The sequence below is a fragment of the Drosophila kikkawai genome, chromosome X, assembly GCF_030179895.1.
Source record: "Drosophila kikkawai strain 14028-0561.14 chromosome X, DkikHiC1v2, whole genome shotgun sequence".
Lineage (NCBI taxonomy): Eukaryota > Metazoa > Arthropoda > Insecta > Diptera > Drosophilidae > Drosophila > Drosophila kikkawai.
Window position 1 is genome coordinate 15693491 of NC_091733.1, and position 22017 is coordinate 15715507.

General features: G+C 41.5%; 3 protein-coding genes across 4 annotated transcripts; 1 reads left to right on the forward strand and 2 right to left on the reverse strand.

Annotated features, from left to right (window-relative positions):
• Window positions 1–84: 84 nt before the first annotated feature.
• On the reverse strand, window positions 85–6991 carry aspr (asperous). Of its 2 annotated transcripts, none has more exons than XM_017174771.3 (6): window positions 6867–6940; window positions 4666–4849; window positions 4160–4392; window positions 4012–4093; window positions 548–1161; window positions 85–484 (listed from the first exon to the last, which is right to left on the reverse strand). In XM_017174771.3, exons 1-6 carry the CDS (start codon window positions 6867–6869, stop codon window positions 275–277), a joined length of 1326 nt encoding a protein of 441 aa, XP_017030260.1. In that variant the 5' UTR covers window positions 6870–6940; the 3' UTR covers window positions 85–274. The 2 variants fall into 2 exon arrangements, with proteins under 2 accessions (XP_017030260.1, XP_070144195.1); XM_070288094.1 differs by having other exon boundaries at window positions 86–484; window positions 4777–4849; window positions 6867–6991.
• A 3257-nt stretch (window positions 6992–10248) lies between these two features.
• LOC108079999 (odorant receptor 19a-like) lies at window positions 10249–11549 on the forward strand. Its single transcript, XM_017174565.1, has 3 exons — window positions 10249–11006; window positions 11067–11427; window positions 11487–11549. The coding sequence occupies exons 1-3, from the start codon at window positions 10249–10251 to the stop codon at window positions 11547–11549; spliced, it is 1182 nt and encodes a 393-aa protein (XP_017030054.1).
• Window positions 11550–13755: 2206 nt separating this feature from the next.
• Window positions 13756–17166, reverse strand: LOC108080000 (ataxin-2 homolog). The gene is made up of 5 exons (XM_070288430.1): window positions 17096–17166; window positions 16104–16287; window positions 15712–15869; window positions 14683–15481; window positions 13756–14591 (listed from the first exon to the last, which is right to left on the reverse strand). The coding sequence occupies exons 1-5, from the start codon at window positions 17108–17110 to the stop codon at window positions 13774–13776; spliced, it is 1974 nt and encodes a 657-aa protein (XP_070144531.1). The 5' UTR covers window positions 17111–17166; the 3' UTR covers window positions 13756–13773.
• Window positions 17167–22017: the final 4851 nt, after the last annotated feature.

Consider the following 22017-nt stretch of genomic DNA (forward strand, 5'->3'; position numbering starts at 1 on the left):
AAATTTTCAAATGCATCTTAGAGCTACATTTTCCTTCATAAAAATTCCCTTTTTTTCAGCAGAGTAAAACTTCTTATTGCTTGTTTTATTATTTAAATTTGTATTATATATTTTTTTCGGTGTTTTTTTTTTTTTTGAGCAGAATATCGAGGTTAATCAACGACTAGTACAAGAAAGAGAGAAACATAAAGGGGGGAAGGTCAGACAGGGATGGAAAAGTGACTGGGACTGGCAGGCAGTGCGGCTGCAGTGGCTCCTCCACTCTGCATTCTGCTCAGTGGTACTTGGCCACCGGGAAGGTGCGCGTCTGGCGGCAGGAGACAAGGGCGTCGCCCGACTGCCCGGCCGGACAGCGGCAGACAGCCAAATGGGCCTTGGGCTCGCAGCTGGCGCCCGTGGCACACTTGCCGATGCAGGGATCGATGCACTGGTAGTTGATGCAGGCCCGATGGTCGGGACATTCGTTGTTGCTCAGGCACTCACCCTGCGGAAGAGAATAGAATCAGAGTCAGAGGAAGGATCTCCTCTATGTCTAATAGGCACTCACCCGGCTGCAGTGGCTCAGCGGGTTGCCTGTGTGACCGGGTAGGCAGTTGCAGACGGGCCGCTCTCGGCCTGTGTTGTCGTGGCCAGGCACACAGATGGCATTGGTGCCGCACGGATTCGGGTCGCAGAGGTCCTCCTTGGTGAAGGGTCGGCAGCGGACGAAGGGATCGCCGGTCATGTCGCGGGGACAGCTGCAGACGGGCGTCAAACCCCGCAGGTTACAGTCGGCGCCAACGCCGCAGGCTCCCTCACATGTATTCTTGCAAATGCCATAGAAGCAGGCGGGCCTTCCGGCCGGACAATCCGAGTCGCCGTAACACTCTGGCCGGCATTCGGTGTACGGGCTGCCAATGTAACCCTTTGGGCACTCGCACACAGCCCGATGGTTGGCCACCGTCCGGCAGGTGGCACCGGTGCCGCACTGTCCGCAAGAGGGTACGCACTTGAAGTTGCTGCACATGTCCCGGCTGCTGCAGTCGCCGTCGTATTCGCACTCGTGCCGGCAGCCGCTGAGCGGATTGCCCAGGTAGCCGTGGACGCAGGAGCAGGTGGGCACACCGTTGATGATCTCGCATTTGGTGTTGACGCCGCAGGGGCTGGGGTGGCACTGTTCCTCTGTGGCAAGGAAGAAGGAGGGTCGGTTATAAGCCAGGATTTCGATTCACGAAAAGATTGAGGGAGTACATTTTATACAAAAATGGAGAGAGAGTCAAAAGTGCGTGCCATCTTTTATGGCTTGAAAGATATGTATATATTATGTAAAATATATATTTATATTATAAATATAAAAAATTAATATAATAAATAAAATATTACAAAAAATATTATACAAAAATATTCTTTATTTAAGCCACAATCTATCAGGTAGTAAGAGTTTATAGCCTTTAAAGCCACATAAATAAATGGAATTCCTTTGTATTTTTGGCTCATTTGGGATTCCTGTTCGTATACTCCTGCCTTGACCACTCTTTTTCCGATTCCTGGCCCTTCGATATTTATTTTCCTGATTTCATTTGCATCCCTTCTCGTGTTGCTTTAATTTTGTCCCCTTGGCTGGCGCTCATTTCCCACTGCAATACAATATTTATTTGCATTTCCAATTAGCAACTGACTTGGAAACATAAATTGTAAAACGAACAGTCTACAGGGAGTGGGTGGGTTGGTTGTGTGGATTCTCCCCTTGTACCCGCATTTCTGGGTAACGGAAGTGTAGTATAAAGCAGATGCAATCCCAATGGAGGAGCTCTTGTGGCCAAGTGAAATTCAAAGAAAATTCGTAAAATTGGAAAAGGACTCCCGTTACAAAAGTTCTTTCGTTAAAAAGGAGGGAAGAGTTGGTGAACTCCTTTTTAAGGATATTAAGCTGGACAGTTCTTTAAACTCAGTTTAGACAAGGAAATGCTTTCAGGAAGTGAATCTCAAACTTCTAGAGGTAAATAACACAGGAGTTGATCATAAACAGGGAACCTGAAGATGGAATTGCTGCCCAGGGTTAAGATACTATACGGTTTTAAGCCTAAAAAGAGAGCTTTCACTTCGGAAAGCTAAAATTTCAGAGACCTTATAGAGCATTATAACAACAACATCAACAATATAATAACAAGATGAACTTCAAGCTGCTTCTCAGTTCAAGCAACTTCATACTCCTTACAAAATATGCCAAAAAATAAAGAAGGAATGCCTCATAATGGTGTAACTTTTGCCAAAGGAACTCCATCATCATCATCATCATAATCATCAGTCGAAGAAGAATAACAACAACAGGCATAAAAGTAAAGAAAAATTACAAGTAAAATCGAAAAAATATGCGCATAAATGAATGAGACCCCTGGCCTATTTGAATTTGATTTTCTATTTCTCGACCCCAATTATTGGCCCCGTTGACTGCCCTTGGTTGGGATTTTCTCTCGTTTCCTGTTACTGGTGCGAGTACAACCTTTTGACCGGGACATAAATCACATGACCCGGCATAAATCAAACATTGGGCAGCTACTAGGACAGCGACAGCGGATGTTGACAGGCCGCCGCCCAGCCGAGGCCCCCCGAAGGAGGTGAACGGGGTGATGAAAGTGGGTGGGGAAATTAAACCCCCGACAAGTGACTATTTTCACAACAAAATAACAAGACAAGGAAACAAATATTTGTGAATAAACTACTTTTAAACGAATAAGAGTAAAGTTTGAATATGATGAATATAGCATACTTTTAGATACCTTTCAAATTAACTTTAACTACGTAAAAAACATTCTGTAAAATTCTAGGGACCCTGTACATATATGCCAGAACATGTACATATGTTTGCCAGAAGATAATTCTGCGCCTGAGAAAGCCACTGTCCACCGCCCACCGCCCACAGCTACTACCCCCATTTTGTGGTTGACCAACTCTTGGCCTAGGCTGCCTGCTACCTGAAATACTGAAACTGCCCACTTTGCTCTGGGCCCTGTACTGTTTATAACCATAATCGGATGTTGACTTGACACCCCGGGCTGCTTTTCCGCCCAATGTCCGTACTCGGCACTCGGCGTGTAGTTGGCCTTGAGGCTGTTAGTCGCCCACTAGCCACCGTCCTTGATCTTGACAATTATGAAACGAAATGCTCAACTAATTACCATAATATTACAAAGGCCGTTGGGCGTTAGACATTCCAACGCTGGCTGGATTATTATTATTATTATTATTGTTATTATCATTGAGCGCGAAATTTTATGCAAGCCAAGCCCACAAGCCAGGCCGCGTTTCGCTGGCTTCTTTTGGCCCAATTTGGTCAAGACCAGTTGGATTTGCAAGTGGGTTTTGCACTAAGATATATTTAGATGTATCAAACAATGAATGCTAATTATTCGATGTACTGACAGGTTCCGGAACCCGCCAATTCCCACTCTCACTTGGAAGTTGATGTTTGTTGTGTTGTTTACAAATAGATTACATGCATATTATTAAATATATTATTAGCAAAAACCCTAATTTAATTTGTTTACAAAAAAATGCAGACAAAAATCAATTATTCCCTTATAAAGCTTCGTTATAATTTCCTGTCCGGGACAACCTTCGCCCTGTCCAAAGCCAAGAGCCAAGTAAACCAGTTTGTCTTGAATTTTATTTGACCTACAAAATATTCAGGTTCTCCTGGCATCTGTGTGAGCTTTGTTGTAAGAGCCTAGCCTTTCTTTACCCACTTTTGGTCAATAGGAAAAATATATATTTATCTTAAAAGATTTTGTTTAAGGAAATCTTTGGAAAACAGGCAGAAAAATTGGTGAATTGCAGTTTTTCGAATACGTCTATTCTCAACATTTGAATATCGATTGTTGGTCAAAAATCCCCCGAACCGAATATTTAATTTGAAATATGGAATCTCTACTGATTCCTACGGCTGTGTTGGAGGGCATGCACTTTTTTTTACACCCAATCCGATTTCTCGAGCACCCGGGGGCCAGATAAAGCGAAGGTGTAGGCACTCACCTGGATCATTGAGGTGGCAGGCATGGTATGGGTCGCCATTGTAGCCCGCAGGGCAGCTGCACACAGCCACGTGGTTGCGGGCCTGCAAGAGCAAAAGAAAGAAATATGGTAGAGTGGAGAGGATGGAGGATGATTCCCTTGCACTTACGTCACAGTTGGAGCCAATGCCGCAGGCGCCAACGCAGGGATTAACGCACCGATTGTCCTTGCACTGCAGGTCACCGCGACAGTCGACATTGTCCAGGCACTCGCCGCGATTGCAGTGCGTCAGCGGATTGCCGCTGAACCCAGGCGGGCAGGAGCAGACCGGCCTACCGCCGGAGGCCTCCTGGCAGACGGCGTTCACTCCACAGGGACTGCCGCTGCAGCCATAAGACTGTGCTGTGAACAGATTGTAGAAGAGGTGGTGATGGTCAGGTGCGGCATGGGTCTACGTGGGCTCTGCTAAGACTACTAAGGGTTAGGGGTTAGCACTACGGCTCTATGGCTGTACGTAGGTACGGGGGGGTCGGGTCAGGTGAGTGTGTGGGTGGGTGGGGGATCAGTGGGGTTCAGTGTGGGCGCTGTGCTCTCTTATATGTACATCGGGTGCGGGTGCTGCTTCGGCTACTGGCCGGGTTTGGTGAGTTGTACGAAAGTTGGGAGAATAAATACCACGTGTGTAGACCGGATCCCTATAGACCACCCGCTGCAGGGCGCGCCCGTCGCCGTATGTGTAATACGTGCGGTACGAGCAGTTGAGACAACGCTTCTCGATCTTTTTACCTGCAACCAGTTGGGGCAGGGAGGCTATGGCCACTGCCACGAGTGCCAGGCCCAGAAGTTGATGCCGATGTTGCTGCAAAGATGAAGGTATAGAGATTTATTAAATCTAAAACTAAGCGTTAAGTAAGGACTTATTTTAGACTTATCTTTAGCCAGAATTAAGTCTTGGCTAAATTTGAATTTAATTTATAATAAATCATTAAATAATAATTATCAATTATGAACAAATGTAAAGTAATCTGAAAAACCCCTGGTGACAAACATTAGTTTAAACTTTAAAGTGCTTTAAGGCATTCTGGCTGCCAGGGAGCAACTTGACACCTTATTTAGCTTAGCCCGGTGCCTCGATGATGAGATAACGATCGATGATGATATGGTTTTTGCGTTCAAGGTGACGACAACGACAACGACAACGACAACGACGACGCTGATCATTGTTTCACGGATGACACACAGAGGAGATAAACTTGTTGTCCGCTTCTTTGGAAGTTCAATTCGGGCTTAATAATAAATGAATCAAATCGGAATCGGAATCGGAATACAATAAGATTATGCAAATAAAACCATTGGCAGCTGCCTTATTGAATTACTCTGGTGACCGACCAAGAGCGACCGATATGGCACTCCAGATCCGAATTCATTTAGTTGTCGATCATTCGGCGAATAAGGTTCGAGCCGGATCCACCGAGGGAGGAAATTGTTATGGGAAATTGGATTACTATATTTGTACATATATAATATTTTAGTTTGGGAACGGGTTGTAGCAAAGGCTAATGTCGTTGGTTCTAAATGGTTTTTTACATTTTAATATAATAAAATACATCATACATCATCTCTGGGGTTTTATAAATAACACCTGCTTTCTGGAGTGGTCTCTGAGAGATTTATCTCCACTCTTTGTTTGCCTTGCGAATATTAATATTTAAAGCAATTAATAATGCTTTTGTTATTTGTTTGTCGAGCTCTAAACTTCTTGGAGTGATTGATCTTCGACAATTATGAATGGCAAGACAAAAGGCAAGCGAAAACAATTTTTAAGACAAATATAACCGATCGTGGGTCTGCAGACTCCATGTGGGAATATAAATCTATAATGAGATTCTTGGTTCTTAAATCTGTATTTACTTTTGCGGGTTCTTTTTTTGATTGATGGCTAGCAATATGAAAGGGTTTTTATGTATAACTAATGCTTCTATTCTAAGCAAAGAAGAAAAATACTGTGGAGTATGTTCAACTTTCAGGCTTTTAAATCTATGTAAAATATAATTAAAAAAATATATTTTTTAAGAATGGTTTTGACTTGGGAAAATTTAAATTTAAAAAAAAAAGGAAAATATTTCCTTAGGGACACTAGGGTGGATTAAGATTTCAAAGCTTTATTTTGTTAAAAATCTATATAATTACAATTTTTGAATAATAATTAATACCTTTGTTAAAATTCATAATTATTATTTTGATAATAAGGAGTGTAACTTGAGGGCTATTTCGTTTCTTATGGCTACAAAACTGGGCTTATCCCTAACTAAGTACAGATATTTAGCTTCATTACAAAGCTCACAAATAAAGATTGTTAAAAAAAGGCAGAAAGGATAAATATATCTATACTCTATTATTACATATTATTTTCTAAATAGTATATGCGATACATCTATGTTCTGCTTTGTATATATATTTTAAATTTCAACATAAGATATTTTACGATATTTTCCTCTCGCTATATAAACATTCCTATTTCCATGCTCCATGTTAATAGAAATCTGAGCTGAGAATGCCGACAATGTCCGGCTGGGCCGGAAGTAAATATTAAACAAAAAAGCCCAAGTTCTCAATTAACTGGGACTCTTCTCTTTGGTGGCTTAAGCCGTGTTTACTTTGGTTTTATGTGCTGTTAAGTGCTTCAATATTCCATTCACGTAGCACCGTCGTCCGATTGCACTCTTTTTTATTATTATGTATTGTCTTTGTGCGTAATTTCATTGAGCATTGAGTCAACAAACAAAAAAACATAAAATTGCAAAAGAATACACCCACAGAAAATAATAATACAAAAAATATGACAGCCAAGGGAGTTCGATTCAACTGCAACTCACCATTTTCTGGTTAAAGTTCTTGAGATACACAAACACGCACTGCAGGCAAGTAATGTCAACGTAAAATAAAAACAAAAAACAATTAAATTAAGGTTCGTTGAGGGATTCGCCGAGATTGTTCGATTACAACTGAGACGACTTCTAGGCGAGCCTCGGCTATTTATAAGGCGGCGGCTCTTAACTTGGCTCTTGGCCGGTCGAGAAACAGCTGAGCGATGTTGGCGTCATCTCCCAGCTGCTCACCTTCCCGCCCCGCAGCTCCCCAATACCCCTGTCCAATGATCTCCCTTTCTCTTGCACGGGGAAAAAACTGAAATGAGTTATAAATAAAAAGAAAATATCACTAGAAGTGAGAGACTAGTTATGTTCTGAGGGACATTGCTAAATCGATTCGGCTGCTGAGGCAGAAATAAAAAACTAGATGATTCTTGGGAAAGTTTTAGAAAGAAACAAATACCCTAATAAATATTTAAATAATGGAATTTTAAAGTTAAAATTACTTTTCATAAACTGTAAATTATTTTGTAGTGTTAAGTTATAACATAAATTATAACATAAATCTAAAAAAATACATAATTATAATCAATTTATTAAAGTTTTGTTTCAAAAATAAATTTTTTTTAAGTTTTTAAGTTTTAAGTTTAAATTTGAATTTGTAGTACAAAATATTCAAAATTCTCTTTAACATCTAATAATAATTTTTCGCAGTGCACCGATATTCCCCATGTATATTCTGGCCAGGTTTGTTGACAAACTTGGCCAGAGTCGGAACTACTTTTCGCTGTTGATCATTGCGCTGTCATTTGCTGTATCTTCGAGATACATTCGGAGCGGCGACTGAGTCAGACCCATTCATAAGTTTGTTTTAGGCATCGTGCTATTTATAAGCGCGTACTTGACGGCTAGCTTTGCTGTGGCTTTGGCTCTGGCCAATGCCGACTCAGTTTGCGATCTGTGCGTGGGTTGATGCCTATGGACCCGGTGTTTTTGGTCTCCAGAGGCAGCATTGTGGGATGAACCTGGTCGAGATTGGGTCGAGAGCAGGGAAGCAGGTTCCCAAATTGAGTCCTGAACGGGTTGTTTGTATACTTAAAATACACTATTTATAATCATTATTTTCTTGACTTAATTTGCTAAATATTATTACTAAAATTAGGGTAAATTAGCTTCGATCTTAGCCCGATTGATTCTCAATTTATTGCTGCAAAGATATAGCAAAAGATGTCTCATTTGCTGCTACCATTATTAATTCCAGGTGTTGCTATTCGAATATGGTCATTCGGTATTGTTTGCTGGTCTCTCGTTTCATTCCATTCTTAGTTGAATTTACAAATTAATTAGCCACATTTCCCAATTTAATTAACCGTTGCCATTTGCATGTGTTTCAATCCGAAAACTGTCGGAAATTGAGCTCGTGCAGCTTGTAAATAGATTCTCTCATTTCCGGCGGCCCAGCAACTAATAAAATATTCATTTGCTAAAAAAATATGCACATAAAAAAATACGAGAGACGAGCAGTTCGGTAAAAAAAAAGGAAAGAACAGTTTTTAAACCTTCTGGAAATTGCTGAAAAAATTATTATATATATATAATATTTAATTACTTATTTATAATACAATTTTAATAACAATGCAACAAGAATTGATAGATGGGCTTTGCATTTTAAATATAAATATATAGTAGGAATGTAGGAATTTATGAATATATATTTAATTTAAATTATTGAGCGCTTTCCATACCCTTGGCAGAGTATATTCTTAAATAAATATATTGAATTATTGTAATATACTTTTTAGAATTTTAAAATTTATTTACAATTTATTTTTGAATCATTTTGTGATATATACACAAGTAAACTTGTAATTGTATATATCGCAAAATGTTTCAATATTAAAAATGTTAAAATAAATAAATAAAAAGGCATGTTAAAAAGCTATATTTACCCAACGAATTACAATGAAATTACAGTCCGCAAAGTGTTTCAGTATCCAAAATAAATAGGATTATTTCGATGCTAAAAATCACACATTTAAAGATAAAAGGGATTATGCTGATGTTAAAGGTAGGCTAAACACACATATTATATGTGTATCAGAGCACCATACTATTCCCTTGAATTCCGCATTAATGTGTAGGCAGAACTGCAGTTCAATCGTATCAATTAAAGTGGATCTTGGGCTTAACTTTAACCTACGGCCAAAAGCCATAAGATAATCGGTAGGGCCATTTCCAATTGATTTCCATTTCCAAATTAAATGCGTTCAACGGAATCGCATTAGGAATCGAATCGATATACGGATATTATAAATTGAACTGACAATTGCAAAGTTTCCCATGGCCAGGATTAGGCCCAAAGCAGGGACCAATTGACGCATGCCAATTGGGCTGTAATTGAATGCGAATTCGAATTGAACCTGTCTGACCTTAGCCAGGTGGCCAACCTGGTGGTTGGCAATTTAATTATGCCGTCTTGGCGGACAAATCTTTTGGCTTACGCAGCTCATTTTTCAAACGACCCCAAAGGCCGCGACAGTTTGCCCTGATGGATACCAGAGCCTTCTCAGAGTTTTGGGGTGACCCAGCTTCCGGTTTGCCTCCTGGTTGTTGTTCATAATTTATACCCACCCAATATCAATCATATTCAATCATGATGGCCTGGCCTGTGCTGTGTTTGCTGTGCGTATCCGAGGGATAGAATAATACCCCAACCAGGGGTCATTCCCCCAACAACACAACAGATTGCCATTGACAAATGTTATATAATTAATTTGGCATTATTAATTTGAATATATATACACTACACCTGTGGGCCTTACCGAAATTGAATTTGGAAACACTTGGAACCTAGCTGAAGTCGATTTATTTGTGGCTTAACTTGGGTCTGTTTAGTTCATGAAACTTAAGGTTTTTTAAGATTTTCCTTTTATGGAATTGTTGTAGTTAGTTTAATCATAGAACAAGTTAAATATAGAAAAGGTTTCAGCTTTTAATTAAGGTTTAAAGTCGAAGGCTCCCTCCCAAGTTGGTTTCTGGTTTTACTAAAAGTTCTTAGATCGACTCTCTTCTATCTTTTATGATTTAAGAAATTCTTTGATTGCATTTCAGAGCTAAGCCATATTCCCAGGCTTATCCTGGTAGACTACATCCATAATTATGGCTCCTGGCTGCAAAAACTATGCCCCCTCCCCCCGTAATTGCTGGCGTGGGATGGGTTCGAGTGGTGTGAAGTGTTGGCCAGGCCAAAACTTTTTCGGTCTAATTTGCAGCAATTTGCATAATTTGCGGCTGACTGGATGGAAGGACGGGTTGGTTGGTTGGTCGAGGTATAAAAGGACCTGCTGCCCAAGCAGCAGACATTCAAGAGTCGTCTAGTTCCAACATTATGGCAGCCTCGGAGCAACTGGAAGAAGTAGAAGTGGATTCAACGAGAGCACTGATCCACCATTGGCGCGTTTTTAGGATTTCTGGCCTGCATCCACCGGACGGTAACACCTGGTGGGGGCGACATTATCGCATCTATTCCGCCGTGTGGAACCTCATCTTTCACATCTGCCTTTCCGTGTCGTTCGGTGTAAACTTTCTGCTATCCAACTCTCTGGAAACCTTCTGCGAGAGCCTCTGCGTGGCCATGCCGCACACGCTCTACATGCTCAAGATGGTCAATGTGGAAAGGATGCGACCGCAGATGCTGCACAGCCACCGGGTGCTCCGTTGCCTGGACAAACGCTTGAGCTCAGAACAGGAGCGTAGCATCATCCGCGAGGGCGTTGCCCGGGCAGAATACATCAATGTGCAGACTGGACGCGGATTTGCTAGTGTAGTTATCATTGGCATCCTCTACATTGCCATGTCCAGCGAGCGGACGTTGATGTATCCATCTTGGGTACCATGGAACTGGCAGAGCGGCTCCACCTCGGTTTTCTTGGCCACCGTCATTGCGCACACATTAGCCCTCGGGGAGAACGCCATGACGGTGCACAACCTGAGCATCTATCCGGGCACATACCTCATCCTGCTCAGTGTCCACACCAAGGCGCTGGCCTTGCGCGTCTCTCGCCTGGGCCACGATAGCCACCAGACACGGGAAGAGACTCACCAGCTGCTGATTGGCTGCATCCGGGACCACCAGACGATTCTGCAGTGAGTAATCTGGAGTACCAGGAGTACCTGGGCAACGGCAAAAGCTCCTTTCCCTTGCAGGCTGTTCCAGCTGCTAGAGCGATCGCTGTCGATGACCTGTTTCCTACAGTTCTTCTGCACGGCCTGCATCCAGTGCACCATATGCTACTTCCTGATCTTCGAGCGGATCGGGATGATGCGGTTTCTGAATCTGGTGGCTCTGCTGGGGGGCCTGACCACCGAGACCCTGCTTCTCTGCTATACCGCGGAGTTGGTGTGCCAGGAGGGGGACAACCTTCTGGCGGCCGGCTACAATTGCAACTGGCTGGAGCAGTCCGTCCATTTCCGGCGAATGCTCGTCCTCATGCTGCTGCGATGCCAGAAGCCGTTGATCCTGGTCGCCGGCATTGTGGTGCCGGTGCGCATGAGGACATTTCTGGTGGTGAGCATTCCACCATTCCTCTTCCAATATTTGTAATTGGATTTATTTGCTTGTTGCAGGTCTGCAAGGGAGCCTACACCATGCTCACGCTACTTAACGAAATGCGCAAATCGGAATACTAGAAGTTCGAGGTCACCAAAGGCATGGATCCAGCCCAGGACGAAATGTAGAAGCAAACATTTAGGGTAAACACTCAAAGTACTCTTTAGTTTTGCACTGAACACAACTTAGGGGACCCATTTACAAAAGTCGATCTCGATCGTTAGTTTCTTATTTTTCATAAGTGGTTTTGGAAAAATAAGAAAAGCAGGGAAAGAAAAATGAATGTATTGAGAAGAAAAATCATGGAACTAGAAAAAAACGAAGGCAACGAGAAGGAAAACCAAGCCAACGAAAAGTAAAATAAAAGAACCGAGAAGGACAATTAAGCGTGAAGGAAAACCCAACACAATGAGAAGAAATTTAAGACAGCGAGAAGGAAAATGAAAACAACGAGAGAAAAATCATAAAAACTGAGAAGAAAAATGAGGACAACGAGAAGTTAAATGAATTTTACGACAAAGAAAATGAAGACAACGAGTAGAAATATAAGACAGCGACAAGGAAAATGAAACAACGAGAAGAAACCCATAGAAACCGAGAAGGAAAATGAATCGAACGAGAAGAAATTTAAGAAAGCGAGAATAAAAATAGTTGAAACAGTGTCCAAAAATTAATCACAAAAATTGTACACCCTGAAAATAAATCAAATAAAATATTTCAAAAATATCTGTATACAAATACTATTCAATTTGATTTTCAAATATTAAAATTATATAATTATAAATTATTATATATATTATTTTGTAATATCAACTTGAATCTCTCCATTTTCTGTACGAAACCTGAAAAGGATTTGCCCGAAAAGTGATTGACGCTTGAATATACATACATATGCCGGACTGTATTAATTTACGACGGAAGTGCGCATTTTTAAAAAGTGTCGCCCGCTGCCGTCCAACGGAAGTTGTTCGTCTCTCGCCTCCTCAGTCCACCTGCATGCCGCTCTTCACCTGGCTAGGGCTTTTAATTATTGCTGCATAATCCAGTAGCTTATTATTAAATGAATTAACAGGAAATTGTACGAACACAAATCTGTCTGTCACGCTTACCACACACACCTGGGCACTCGTGCACCTGCTCTTCAGCCTAATAGACAGTTTAATTGAGGCACTCGCTTTATCATATTTGCAAAAAAAAGGAGAAAATAATAATAATAAAATAAAACTCTTTTCCAATTTAAATTGACAGCCGGTGCTTAATTTTTTTTATTTATTTTTCGAGCTCAAATGGCTTCGGATGGCATCGGGTTCGGAATCAGGTAAAGTCCACGTAGGTCAATTAATGGATGCGAGATTAATGATTTTCGCTTTCGATCTGATTATATAGCAAAAATATATGCAGGTAAAAAAACGTATAGATTAGTAGAAATCCCCAAAATAATATGCCTTGCTCCTTTTAAATAACCAAAAGTGAGAGTAATTTTATTAAACATACCAACAAAAAAAAAATATATATATATAATAACCATAAATGTAAACATAACATTAAAATACAAATAACAACTCATATATGTATAGTAGATGTATGTACGTATGCTTAGGCAAGTGTTTATTTGGCGAGTCTATTGGAAAATTTCTCAAATATTTACACAAAAAACCGAACAAGCGCACAAACTCATTAAAAGTTGGGAGAAAGCAAACTCCAAGGCACCAGGATTTGCATAACAACAAAGGAGCGCGGGGTCAAAGAAGGGTTTAGGAATCGAGTGAAATACGTAATTAGCGTCCTGAAAACAGGAGCAGCAGCAACAGCGGATGACAAATAGGATAACCAGGCAAAGGTCGGACCAGTAAGGACTCTATTCGACCATACAAATACCCTTTAAACTCTTGGAAAATAATTTAATACATTTTCTTGGAGGGTTTAAGGAGTCTTTTCTTTTTTCTTGTTTCCTTATTTTTCCGATTTGGATTTGGATTATGGCTTATGTAGCTTATATACCCCAAAATACCTCTTAAAGAGTGGCCAGAACTCGGAATAGAGGTTTGAAATTAAGTTTAAAGCGGGGCCACCTCTTCCGTGGCTCCTGTAGCTACTGCTCTTTCTACTCCACCTGCTGTTCCTCCTTCTCCTGCTCCTCCTACTACTCCTGGTTTTCCTGCTCCTCCTGCACTTGCTGCTCCTGTTTTTTCTACTCCTCCAACTCTTCATGCTCCTCCTGCTCTTCCCGCTCCTCCTGTTCCTCCTGCTCCTCCTGCTCCTCCTGCCCCTCCTGCTTTTCCTCCCCCTTTTCCTCTGAGCGCTTTAGGGATATTTCACAATATTGTTGCTGCCACCTGGCAGCTGTCCCCCACTTGTTGCGGTCGACTGTTGCTTCGGGCTTGATGCTGCTCCTCCCCCCACTCCAGATCCCGATGCCACTCCGGCTGCACCCACCGCTGTGGCTGCTCCCGGGTGATACAAATGCGTGCCATAATGCACGGCACCCGGATGACTGAAATACGGTATAATAGCCGGCGAGGCACCGGTCATGCCCGATGCGGGAGTAGGTCCAGCCAAGGTGGTGCCTGACCCAGAAGGTGAACCTGTCTTAGGACCATCTTCAGCATACGTTGATAGGTATTGTTGCTGCTGCTGCTGCTGCGGGGCTGGGTGGTGGTGGTATTGAAACGGATGCAGCAGGGCTGCTGCTGGCTGGTAGTGATGGTAATGGTGGATTGGCGGCCCATTACCTGGCGACAATCTGACAATGTGTATGGGGATCGAAGCCGGAGCTGGACCGGCTGCTTCATAGCCCTTTGGGTTATTATTGCTGAAACGTGGCAATATGGAAAATTGATGTTGTTGCTGCTGATGCTCCGCGGGGGCTTGTACGTAAAGGGGATTGTAGTGAACCACGGGCAAGTGTTGCTGTCGTGTTGCAGTGGCTGCTGCTGCTGCCTCGGATGTTGCTGCTGATGTAGTTGCTGCTGCTGTTGCTGTTGAGCTGGTTGTTGATGTTGTCGCTGCTGTTGGTGCTGCTGGTGTGTACTTGTGTTGCTGCTGCTGCTGCTGCGACTGTTTCAAGTGGTGTTGCTGCTGATGCTGATGCTGTTGCTGTTGCTGATGCTGCAGCGGATACGCTGAAATGGAAACAAACGAATATTGGGTTGCTAATTGCTCTAATCAAGGCAGGACTAGTTGACCCTGTGATAGGAGTCAAGTCCTCCTCACCATAGAGTGGACCAGGCTGCTGCTCAGCATAAATGGTGGGCGTCTGGGGCTGCGGTGGCTGCAGGAAAATCCGCTGCAGCTGGAGCTGTGCCTGCGGAGCGGGCACCTGTTGATATATATACTGGGCGGGCGGAGAAAGTGCCGGCTGGGCTGAGGCCTTGGCATAGGCTGCCACCTGCTGCTGATGCTGTTGCTGGTGATGCTGCTGCAGTTGCTGGGCAGCAGCCAGCAGAAGGCTGGTGGGAATCTGCAGGTATTGCTGCTGCTGCTGGTGCTGCTGCGGCTGCAATGGCGACGAAGCCACTGTAGGTCCCGCTGTTGGGGCACTGGCTGCATCCGACTGATAGTAGGGTCGATAAAGACCCTGGTGATCACGGGCCAGCGGTCCCAGTAGCTGTACCAGCGGATGCCGGGTGGAGGGCAATGGTGCAGCCGTGCTGGAGGTGCTAGAGGTGCTGCCACCGCTAATAAACTGCTGCTGCTGCTGAAGCTGTTGCTGTTGCTGCAACTGCCGCATATAGGAGAGCGGTATGGCTATAATGTACTGGATGCGCTGCTGCAGCTTCTGCTGTTGCGGCGGCGACGGCTGTTGCTGGTGCTGGTGGTGGTGGTGATGCTGCTGCTGCTGCGGCTGGGGTGGCTCCTGCTCTGGGTCGCCGTAATTGAAAATTGGTGGCTTTATGCCCGTTGGCCGCTGATAAAGCGCCACTTGCGGTGGCACTGCGAAGCTAAAGCGGTGATGCGGTGACGCCCCCTGGTGGGAGTACTGCAGCGTTGGCGGTTTTCGTTCATAGAATGTCTACACAGAGAGAAATGGAGTGGAATTTTATGATATTAATAAATATTCATCTCCCAAATGACCTTTTTTTTTGAATTAGTATCAAAATAATGTAGAAAAATGTAGTAAATATTTTTCATATGCATTAATATCACGCAATTTTCTTAGAGTGTAAAATGGAGTACAGCAGGCGGAAAGCAGCCTTAATTAAACGCATTTGCTGCGGTCTGGAGTACACAACATCAACATACCTGAGGCGCCGCCTCCGCCGCCGTGTAGCGCACTGTGGTCGGTCCAAAGATGGGCGTCTGTGTCTCCGCTGTGGCAGCCTCGAAGTAGCTGCCGGCGGAGGGATAAATCGGACGGAACGGTGGCTCTTTGGAGGATGAGGGTCCTGCGAAGACGGCACCTGAAGTTAGAGTAGGAGGTGGGAGTAAAGGATTACACAGGACGCAAGAATACTACTACTACTACTATTACTAAAACTATTACTTCATTTTAGTAGCTTAAAAGGGGGTTTATTAATAGATTAATTGATTTAATAATAAAGTTTGTATATTTAAACATGATTCCATAATATTTTTGTATATTTTAATATAATTTAGTATAAAGAAATATGAATGAAAACTAATTAAATTCTCACCTGTCTGATCCGAGGAGTCCCTTTTCTCCGTCTTGCTCTTGGAGTCCTCGACAACGCTGGCCGTCAGCTTGGTGGTGGCCACGCCCTCGGCCTTATCCGCAGCCTTGTTGGTGGCCACGACGACGGCATCGAGCTCCTCGCCGCTGCCGGTGGCCAAAAGGCAGCAGGTAATGGCGGCCAGGATCTGCTCCATGTAAACCACAAAAAAGGGACATAGTGCAAAAATAAATAAAAACGTGAATAAATAACATTTCACATTCACCCCGCCATCGTTATAGGCAATTTAGTGTGAATTAAGTGTCGGGAAATGCGCTTTATTAAAAATATCTGCACTGTAATTCGTAATAATAATTTAATTAAATTGATTTATAAATGCAATTATAGAAATTCACTCCATTCAGCGGAGTGCAATTGTTTTCCGCTCTAGTCTTGCATTTATTTTGTATTATTATTCCAATGCACACACACGATTAACAACTAATACTTGTAATTAAGCCGGCCGGCTGTACAATGAACCTAGCAAACAGGTAATTATTAATAAGCCGACTGTTAGTTTAACTATGTATTAACGTGGGCGCAGAAATCGGATTTGATCCTAGAGGATGAGACAGTTTTATGGTAAAACCTTTTATCTTGAATGAAGCTTTTTTTTCACTTAAAGTGACTGGCAAAATGTATAACCAATCGGAATATTTAAATTTTAAATTGAAAAAAAAAGGACATTGCCATCAAAGGCCAATGATAAATGCGTGAAGGTATGCCGCGGTTTAATGAAATAAATAAATAATAATTTAACAAAGGCGAAATGCCATATCAGTTTGCATTATTTTTTGCAACAATTATATGGCCCTTTGGGTGCTCTGGGTTTTTGGCAATCAAGTGGAAATAATCAAAATAGACGCTGATTTATATCATTATCAATATTTGATTGTCAACTTCCAGTGAGTTCGATTTCAATTATAATGGTTTTAACCCTATTTTTCATTATTCACCCGTATGAGCGGCATTATTCCAGTTGCTGCTGCTGCTGTTGCGTTGTTTTATTTATTCAGGTCAATATATATCAAATAGGTGTATATATATGCGGGCAAATGCAAATATATATAAATATATATATATATATATATATTTATAATTTGTTTTGTGTGTTCACTTTTTCCGCTTTTAATTTGGTTTCCTTCTGTCACTCAATTAAAATTAACAAAAGCATAAAACCAACAACAACAACCACAATAAAAACAAACAAAAAAAGGAAAATGAACTAAAACAAACAAATTTATAAACACTTTTCACGCTTATTTATTTAATGCCAGACACAACAACGGACATCGGATGTTTGCCGTTTTTTTGTGCGGTTTTTTAAACGCGAGGCAGTCGCGCGCGTTTCTTTGCTGGCGGCTTAAATCGCTGGCCTGATCGATCGCTCTGGCTAACCAACGTTCGCGTGTTGGCCAACAAAGTGAGAGTGAAATTGGTGCGGCAGCTTTGGGCCGTTTTATAGCCAGCTTGCAACAAGCCGCTTCCAGCTTGCAGCTTGCAGCAGCACGCAGCAACTATAGCGACTTGCCACCGTTGGGGGCAAGCACCTGGTGGCTGTGTCGCCTCGCCATTTGCGGAGCACAATCACCATTTGGAACTGCTATGGCTATGGCTATGGGTATTGCTATTGCGACTCCGATTCCAAATCCAAATTCGATGGCCATTGCCAGCCGCGGGCCTTGATCGCCGCTCCAATTTGGCTTGCGTCATCGACTTCTTCTGCCCCAATACGCCCGCCCGCCCCACCCACTCCACTCGCCCCACGTTGCGTCTGCGGAAGATTTATATAATTGTGTCTGTGCCCGAAAACAGAAGGAAACGATTGGAGCATCCATCACACCAAGCCAAAGCTGCATAAATACCTGCTTAGTGTATCAATGGCAGACGGAAATCTACTTTTAATATCGGGTTTTGGGGTTTCTTTGATTCAAATTCATATTAAATATTAATTTATAAATCAATATTAATTATAAATAAATAATAATATAAAATAATTATATTATAGTGAACCGAAATCGTTAGTTAAAATGAAACTTTAACCTGAAACAATTATTTTTTTATAAGATGTTTATGTTAAATACATTTTAATTTGATTTCTTAAATTAAAAACATGAATTATTAAAAACATAATTCTTATTTTCTATTCAAACGAGCATAAAAAAACAGAAAAAATTATTTTTATTATTTTAGAAATTTAGCATATATTAAAAAAACATCATTTATTTTAATATAATTATTTATTAAGTACTAACTGCAAACTTTGGTTTGCTTTTATTAATTATCTTACCTGTTTTTAATTAGTCTTACATATTTTCAATTATTTAACAAATAAAAACAAAAATCTGCTGCTGCTGTTGGGTAATTTATAAAATTTTAAATATTTTAATTGCATTTTTTTTTAGAAATTAGTGGTGAGGCCCTTGCCAGAGCCTCCAATTAGAGTCGGACTTTCAGAAAAACTGCTGCACTAAAACTAGTTTAGCAAAAAGAAGCGTATTTATTAAATAAAATAGTTGAAAAAAGAAATATCTCTATGCTCTCCTTTTTAATTTTTAAAGCTGCCTCGCAACTTATTTTCGCCTTCACCATCGACAATCGATAACGCTTAGCAAACTTTTTGCTCAATTAAATTTCCACTAATTCCCGACATTACAATAACGCCGCTGATCCTTGTTTCCCTCGCACGGGATTAACTTGCACTCATTAGGAGTTTGTATTCGCATTACAGGTCTGCCGCACCCGCACCCGCATCCTGGGCTCTCCTCTCCGGAAAGGATGCCTGGCATCCTTGGCCATTTCCGTTGTTGAACGAAGCGTTTACAACGGACGATGATTTTACGAGCGCTCCTAATAAAATCAAGTGGCTTTCCGTAAAACTTAACTGTTACTTCAGCAATAACACACAACAACAACAAAAACAGTAGCACTAGCATCGGGGTACCTTCACCATGTACATACCATACATACCTTCCCTGGTCCTTGTTGTGTCAAATAAAAGTCCCCAATTTGCAGTCCGGACATAAAATGTGTGCGGCAAGTTAAAAGTTTGTCCTGGGCTTTGGGTTTAGAGTGGGAGGAGATGCAGCTACTGTACCGTGGCAGTAGTTAAAAGTCCCGGGATTCCCCAGCCTGAATCCCTGAAATCTTCCCAGAGCCCGGTAACATCCATTTAATTGTTCTTTCCACTGCTCCTGCTGCCTCCTGTTTTCGGGAGGGGAGAAAGTGTTATAATTAGTAGTGGCAACGATGATGATGACGATGGGCAGCTGTGGCTCCTGTCCTGGTCTCTCCTCTTTGCCTGGGAAATAGTTGGGTTGAAGGAGGAGTACTTGATGGTTTCTCATGCATGGTTGAGGCCAGTGTTCCATTGCGAATATTATGCTTAAATTGAACGAAGCAAACTTTACTAGTTTTCAAATTCTCTGGACATTTCATTACAGCAACTATTTACCACAAATTGCCGTTACCATAAAAGAAATTAATATAAAAATACATACATATACATATGCAAAAGCAAGGTTCAAGCTTTTAAAATGGAAATTCTGAGAGCAAGTTTTTGCCACAAATTCAAGCCAAGTACGATTTTTTTTGTATTGGCAACTGGCACTAAAATAATTGTAAATTAAATTAAACATTTTATATAAATGTGAATATTTTTTAAATTCAGCAAAATAATTTAATAGAATTTTGTGTTTAAACCGACACCACAGAAATTACAAGAGAACCTTTTTGCTTGTAATAAACATGATGCAATTTTTTCTTTAACATTTGCTAGACTTTTTTTTTATATACATATTATATATATTATTTAAAGATATATTTTATGTACATTTTATGTAAATTTGATGTATTTTTTATGTATTTTTTATATATAGCCTTAAGCTTAATGTACTCCTGCAAAAAAGTGCTCTATTTAAAGAGTTTCATTATTTTTCACATTTTCTGCTCGTAACCCAACAGCTTTTTTAAAATTCCCCTGCCTATGTCCCCTAAAATTTCCATAAATTACAAATATTAAAACCCTTAAATACTCAATGAAAATCGAGGGTAATCCAATCCAATTGCACTGAAACCAAACCTAATCGAATTGAGTCGGCAAACAAAACCAATTTGCCGCCACGAATAATTGCATCAGCTTTATAATGAAATATTTTAATTTGCCACCCTACCCCGATGCCCCCTGGATTCGTGAAATAATAATATGGGAATGCCCAATCCGGGTCAAATTATAGGCCAATTCTGCTAGTTCTGTGAACCAGGTGCCGATCCGCATTGGAGCCAATAATCCACGGGCATATCGAATGCCCGATGATTGTGTCGTCGCCAGTCTCTGTCATTGCAAACCACATAATTTATGCGCAGAGTTTTGGTTCAGAAACTAATTAGGGCGGGGCACCCCCCGCCTGCCGCCCACCGCCCACCGCCTCCCTGTGGCAATCCTGGGCCAATCTCGGCCAGGAAATACGCAATACGATGCGTTTTTGGTCTTATGCAATCCCCGTGCTCGAAACTAAATCAGCGCAGGAAAACTGGTTTTTCGGGGGCAGCCAGAAGGAAGCGTGTGGAAATCTCTTTCGGCCAACGCCAATTATTGTCACGGAAATGCACCTCGAGCTGTCGCTTTTTGGGTGAAATTCAACCAGCCGCGGCCAGGTGGAGGTCTTCAGTGTTCAGTCTTTAAGCTCCACGTCCATTTGAACTGGTTTAGATACACCATCACGCCGGGACAAGTGCACTACTAGCCTTCTCTCGGGTCTTCCCTCGATCGTACGGTTAGTAGAGGCTGCAGATAATACCCTAGACTTCAAGGCGGGTCTTACTGAAATATCAATGGGTTGGCTATTATTAGTATTAATAATTAAATTTATATTATTAATAATTAATTCTGTAACAAATGTTCACCTGCAAACACTACTCTTTCCCTTGAAAACCCAAACCAAGGCGCCTTAAAGCCCCCCCGAATTGCAGTCGGCTTTAAGTGGGGCTCCGAAATCCGCCCTGAGCTGGTGGAGGCCTCTGGCCAGAAAGATACAAAGTGGTTGTCAACGCAACCGAGTTGGGGCCAAAAAACTAACCATCCAAAACCAGATTGCATGCCGCTGGTGGCCCCCTCCCCCCTCCAACAACAGTAAAAAGCAAAATTATTCATTACAATTTCCGCGCTGGCGAGAAAAACGCACACACACACACGGTGGCGGGAAAAAGTTTTCCATGGAAATGCCTTCAAATGCTCATTTGAATCTGGCAAGTAATTTTGCTTGCGGTCCGCGCGATTTCGGCGCTGTTTTAAACGCGCCGTGCCAGCAATTGACTTTGAATAAGTTTGCGCTGCATTGAAACGATGCCAATTTTCCTGTTGCCAAACAGTGGGCTTTAAAAGAGGTTAAAAGTGATTTAAAATAAATTTTATTTAAATTTAAAATTAGTCCAAATGGGTTGTAAATTATGGAAAAAAGAAGATAACTTTTTAGAAACTGAAAACTAAGCAGGAACTAGTAGTTTTTACCTATTTTGTATATATAAAATATATATTTAAGAGAAAACCATAAAAATAACAGCTCTAATTTAACCTATATGTAGTAATATAATTTTTACAAACCCCTGAAACCCCAAACGCCCGAAAATTCCCTAAAGTTCTATGCTAATAAGGCTTAATTTAAGGTTTACAAAATATATATTTTAAATATATAATTTATAAACATTTTAAAAATATATCTTAATTTTAAATAAGCGTATACGTCTGATATTTTAACAGCATACGAAATTTTAAATTGATTTGACAAGGTTATTGAAAACATATATTTTAACATAAGCAAAAGGAAGTTTTTATTTTCTTTGAAAACTTAAAAATTTAAAAAATAACACAAAAAATACT

Coding starts and splice junctions, on each gene's coding strand:
- aspr (XM_017174771.3), bottom strand. Junction 4,094..4,159: donor GCATTGGCTCCAACTGTGAC/GTAAGTGCAAGG, acceptor TTGCTCTTGCAG/GCCCGCAACCACGTGGCTGT. Junction 1,162..4,011: donor CTGCCACCTCAATGATCCAG/GTGAGTGCCTAC, acceptor TCCTTGCCACAG/AGGAACAGTGCCACCCCAGC.
- LOC108079999 (XM_017174565.1), top strand. CDS start 10,249: ATGGCAGCCTCGGAGCAACTGGAAGAAGTAGAAGTGGATTCAACGAGA. Junction 11,007..11,066: donor GACCACCAGACGATTCTGCA/GTGAGTAATCTG, acceptor TTTCCCTTGCAG/GCTGTTCCAGCTGCTAGAGC. Junction 11,428..11,486: donor GCATGAGGACATTTCTGGTG/GTGAGCATTCCA, acceptor TGCTTGTTGCAG/GTCTGCAAGGGAGCCTACAC.
- LOC108080000 (XM_070288430.1), bottom strand. Junction 15,870..16,103: donor GGACTCCTCGGATCAGACAG/GTGAGAATTTAA, acceptor CTCTAACTTCAG/GTGCCGTCTTCGCAGGACCC. Junction 14,592..14,682: donor GCAGCCTGGTCCACTCTATG/GTGAGGAGGACT, acceptor TTTCCATTTCAG/CGTATCCGCTGCAGCATCAG.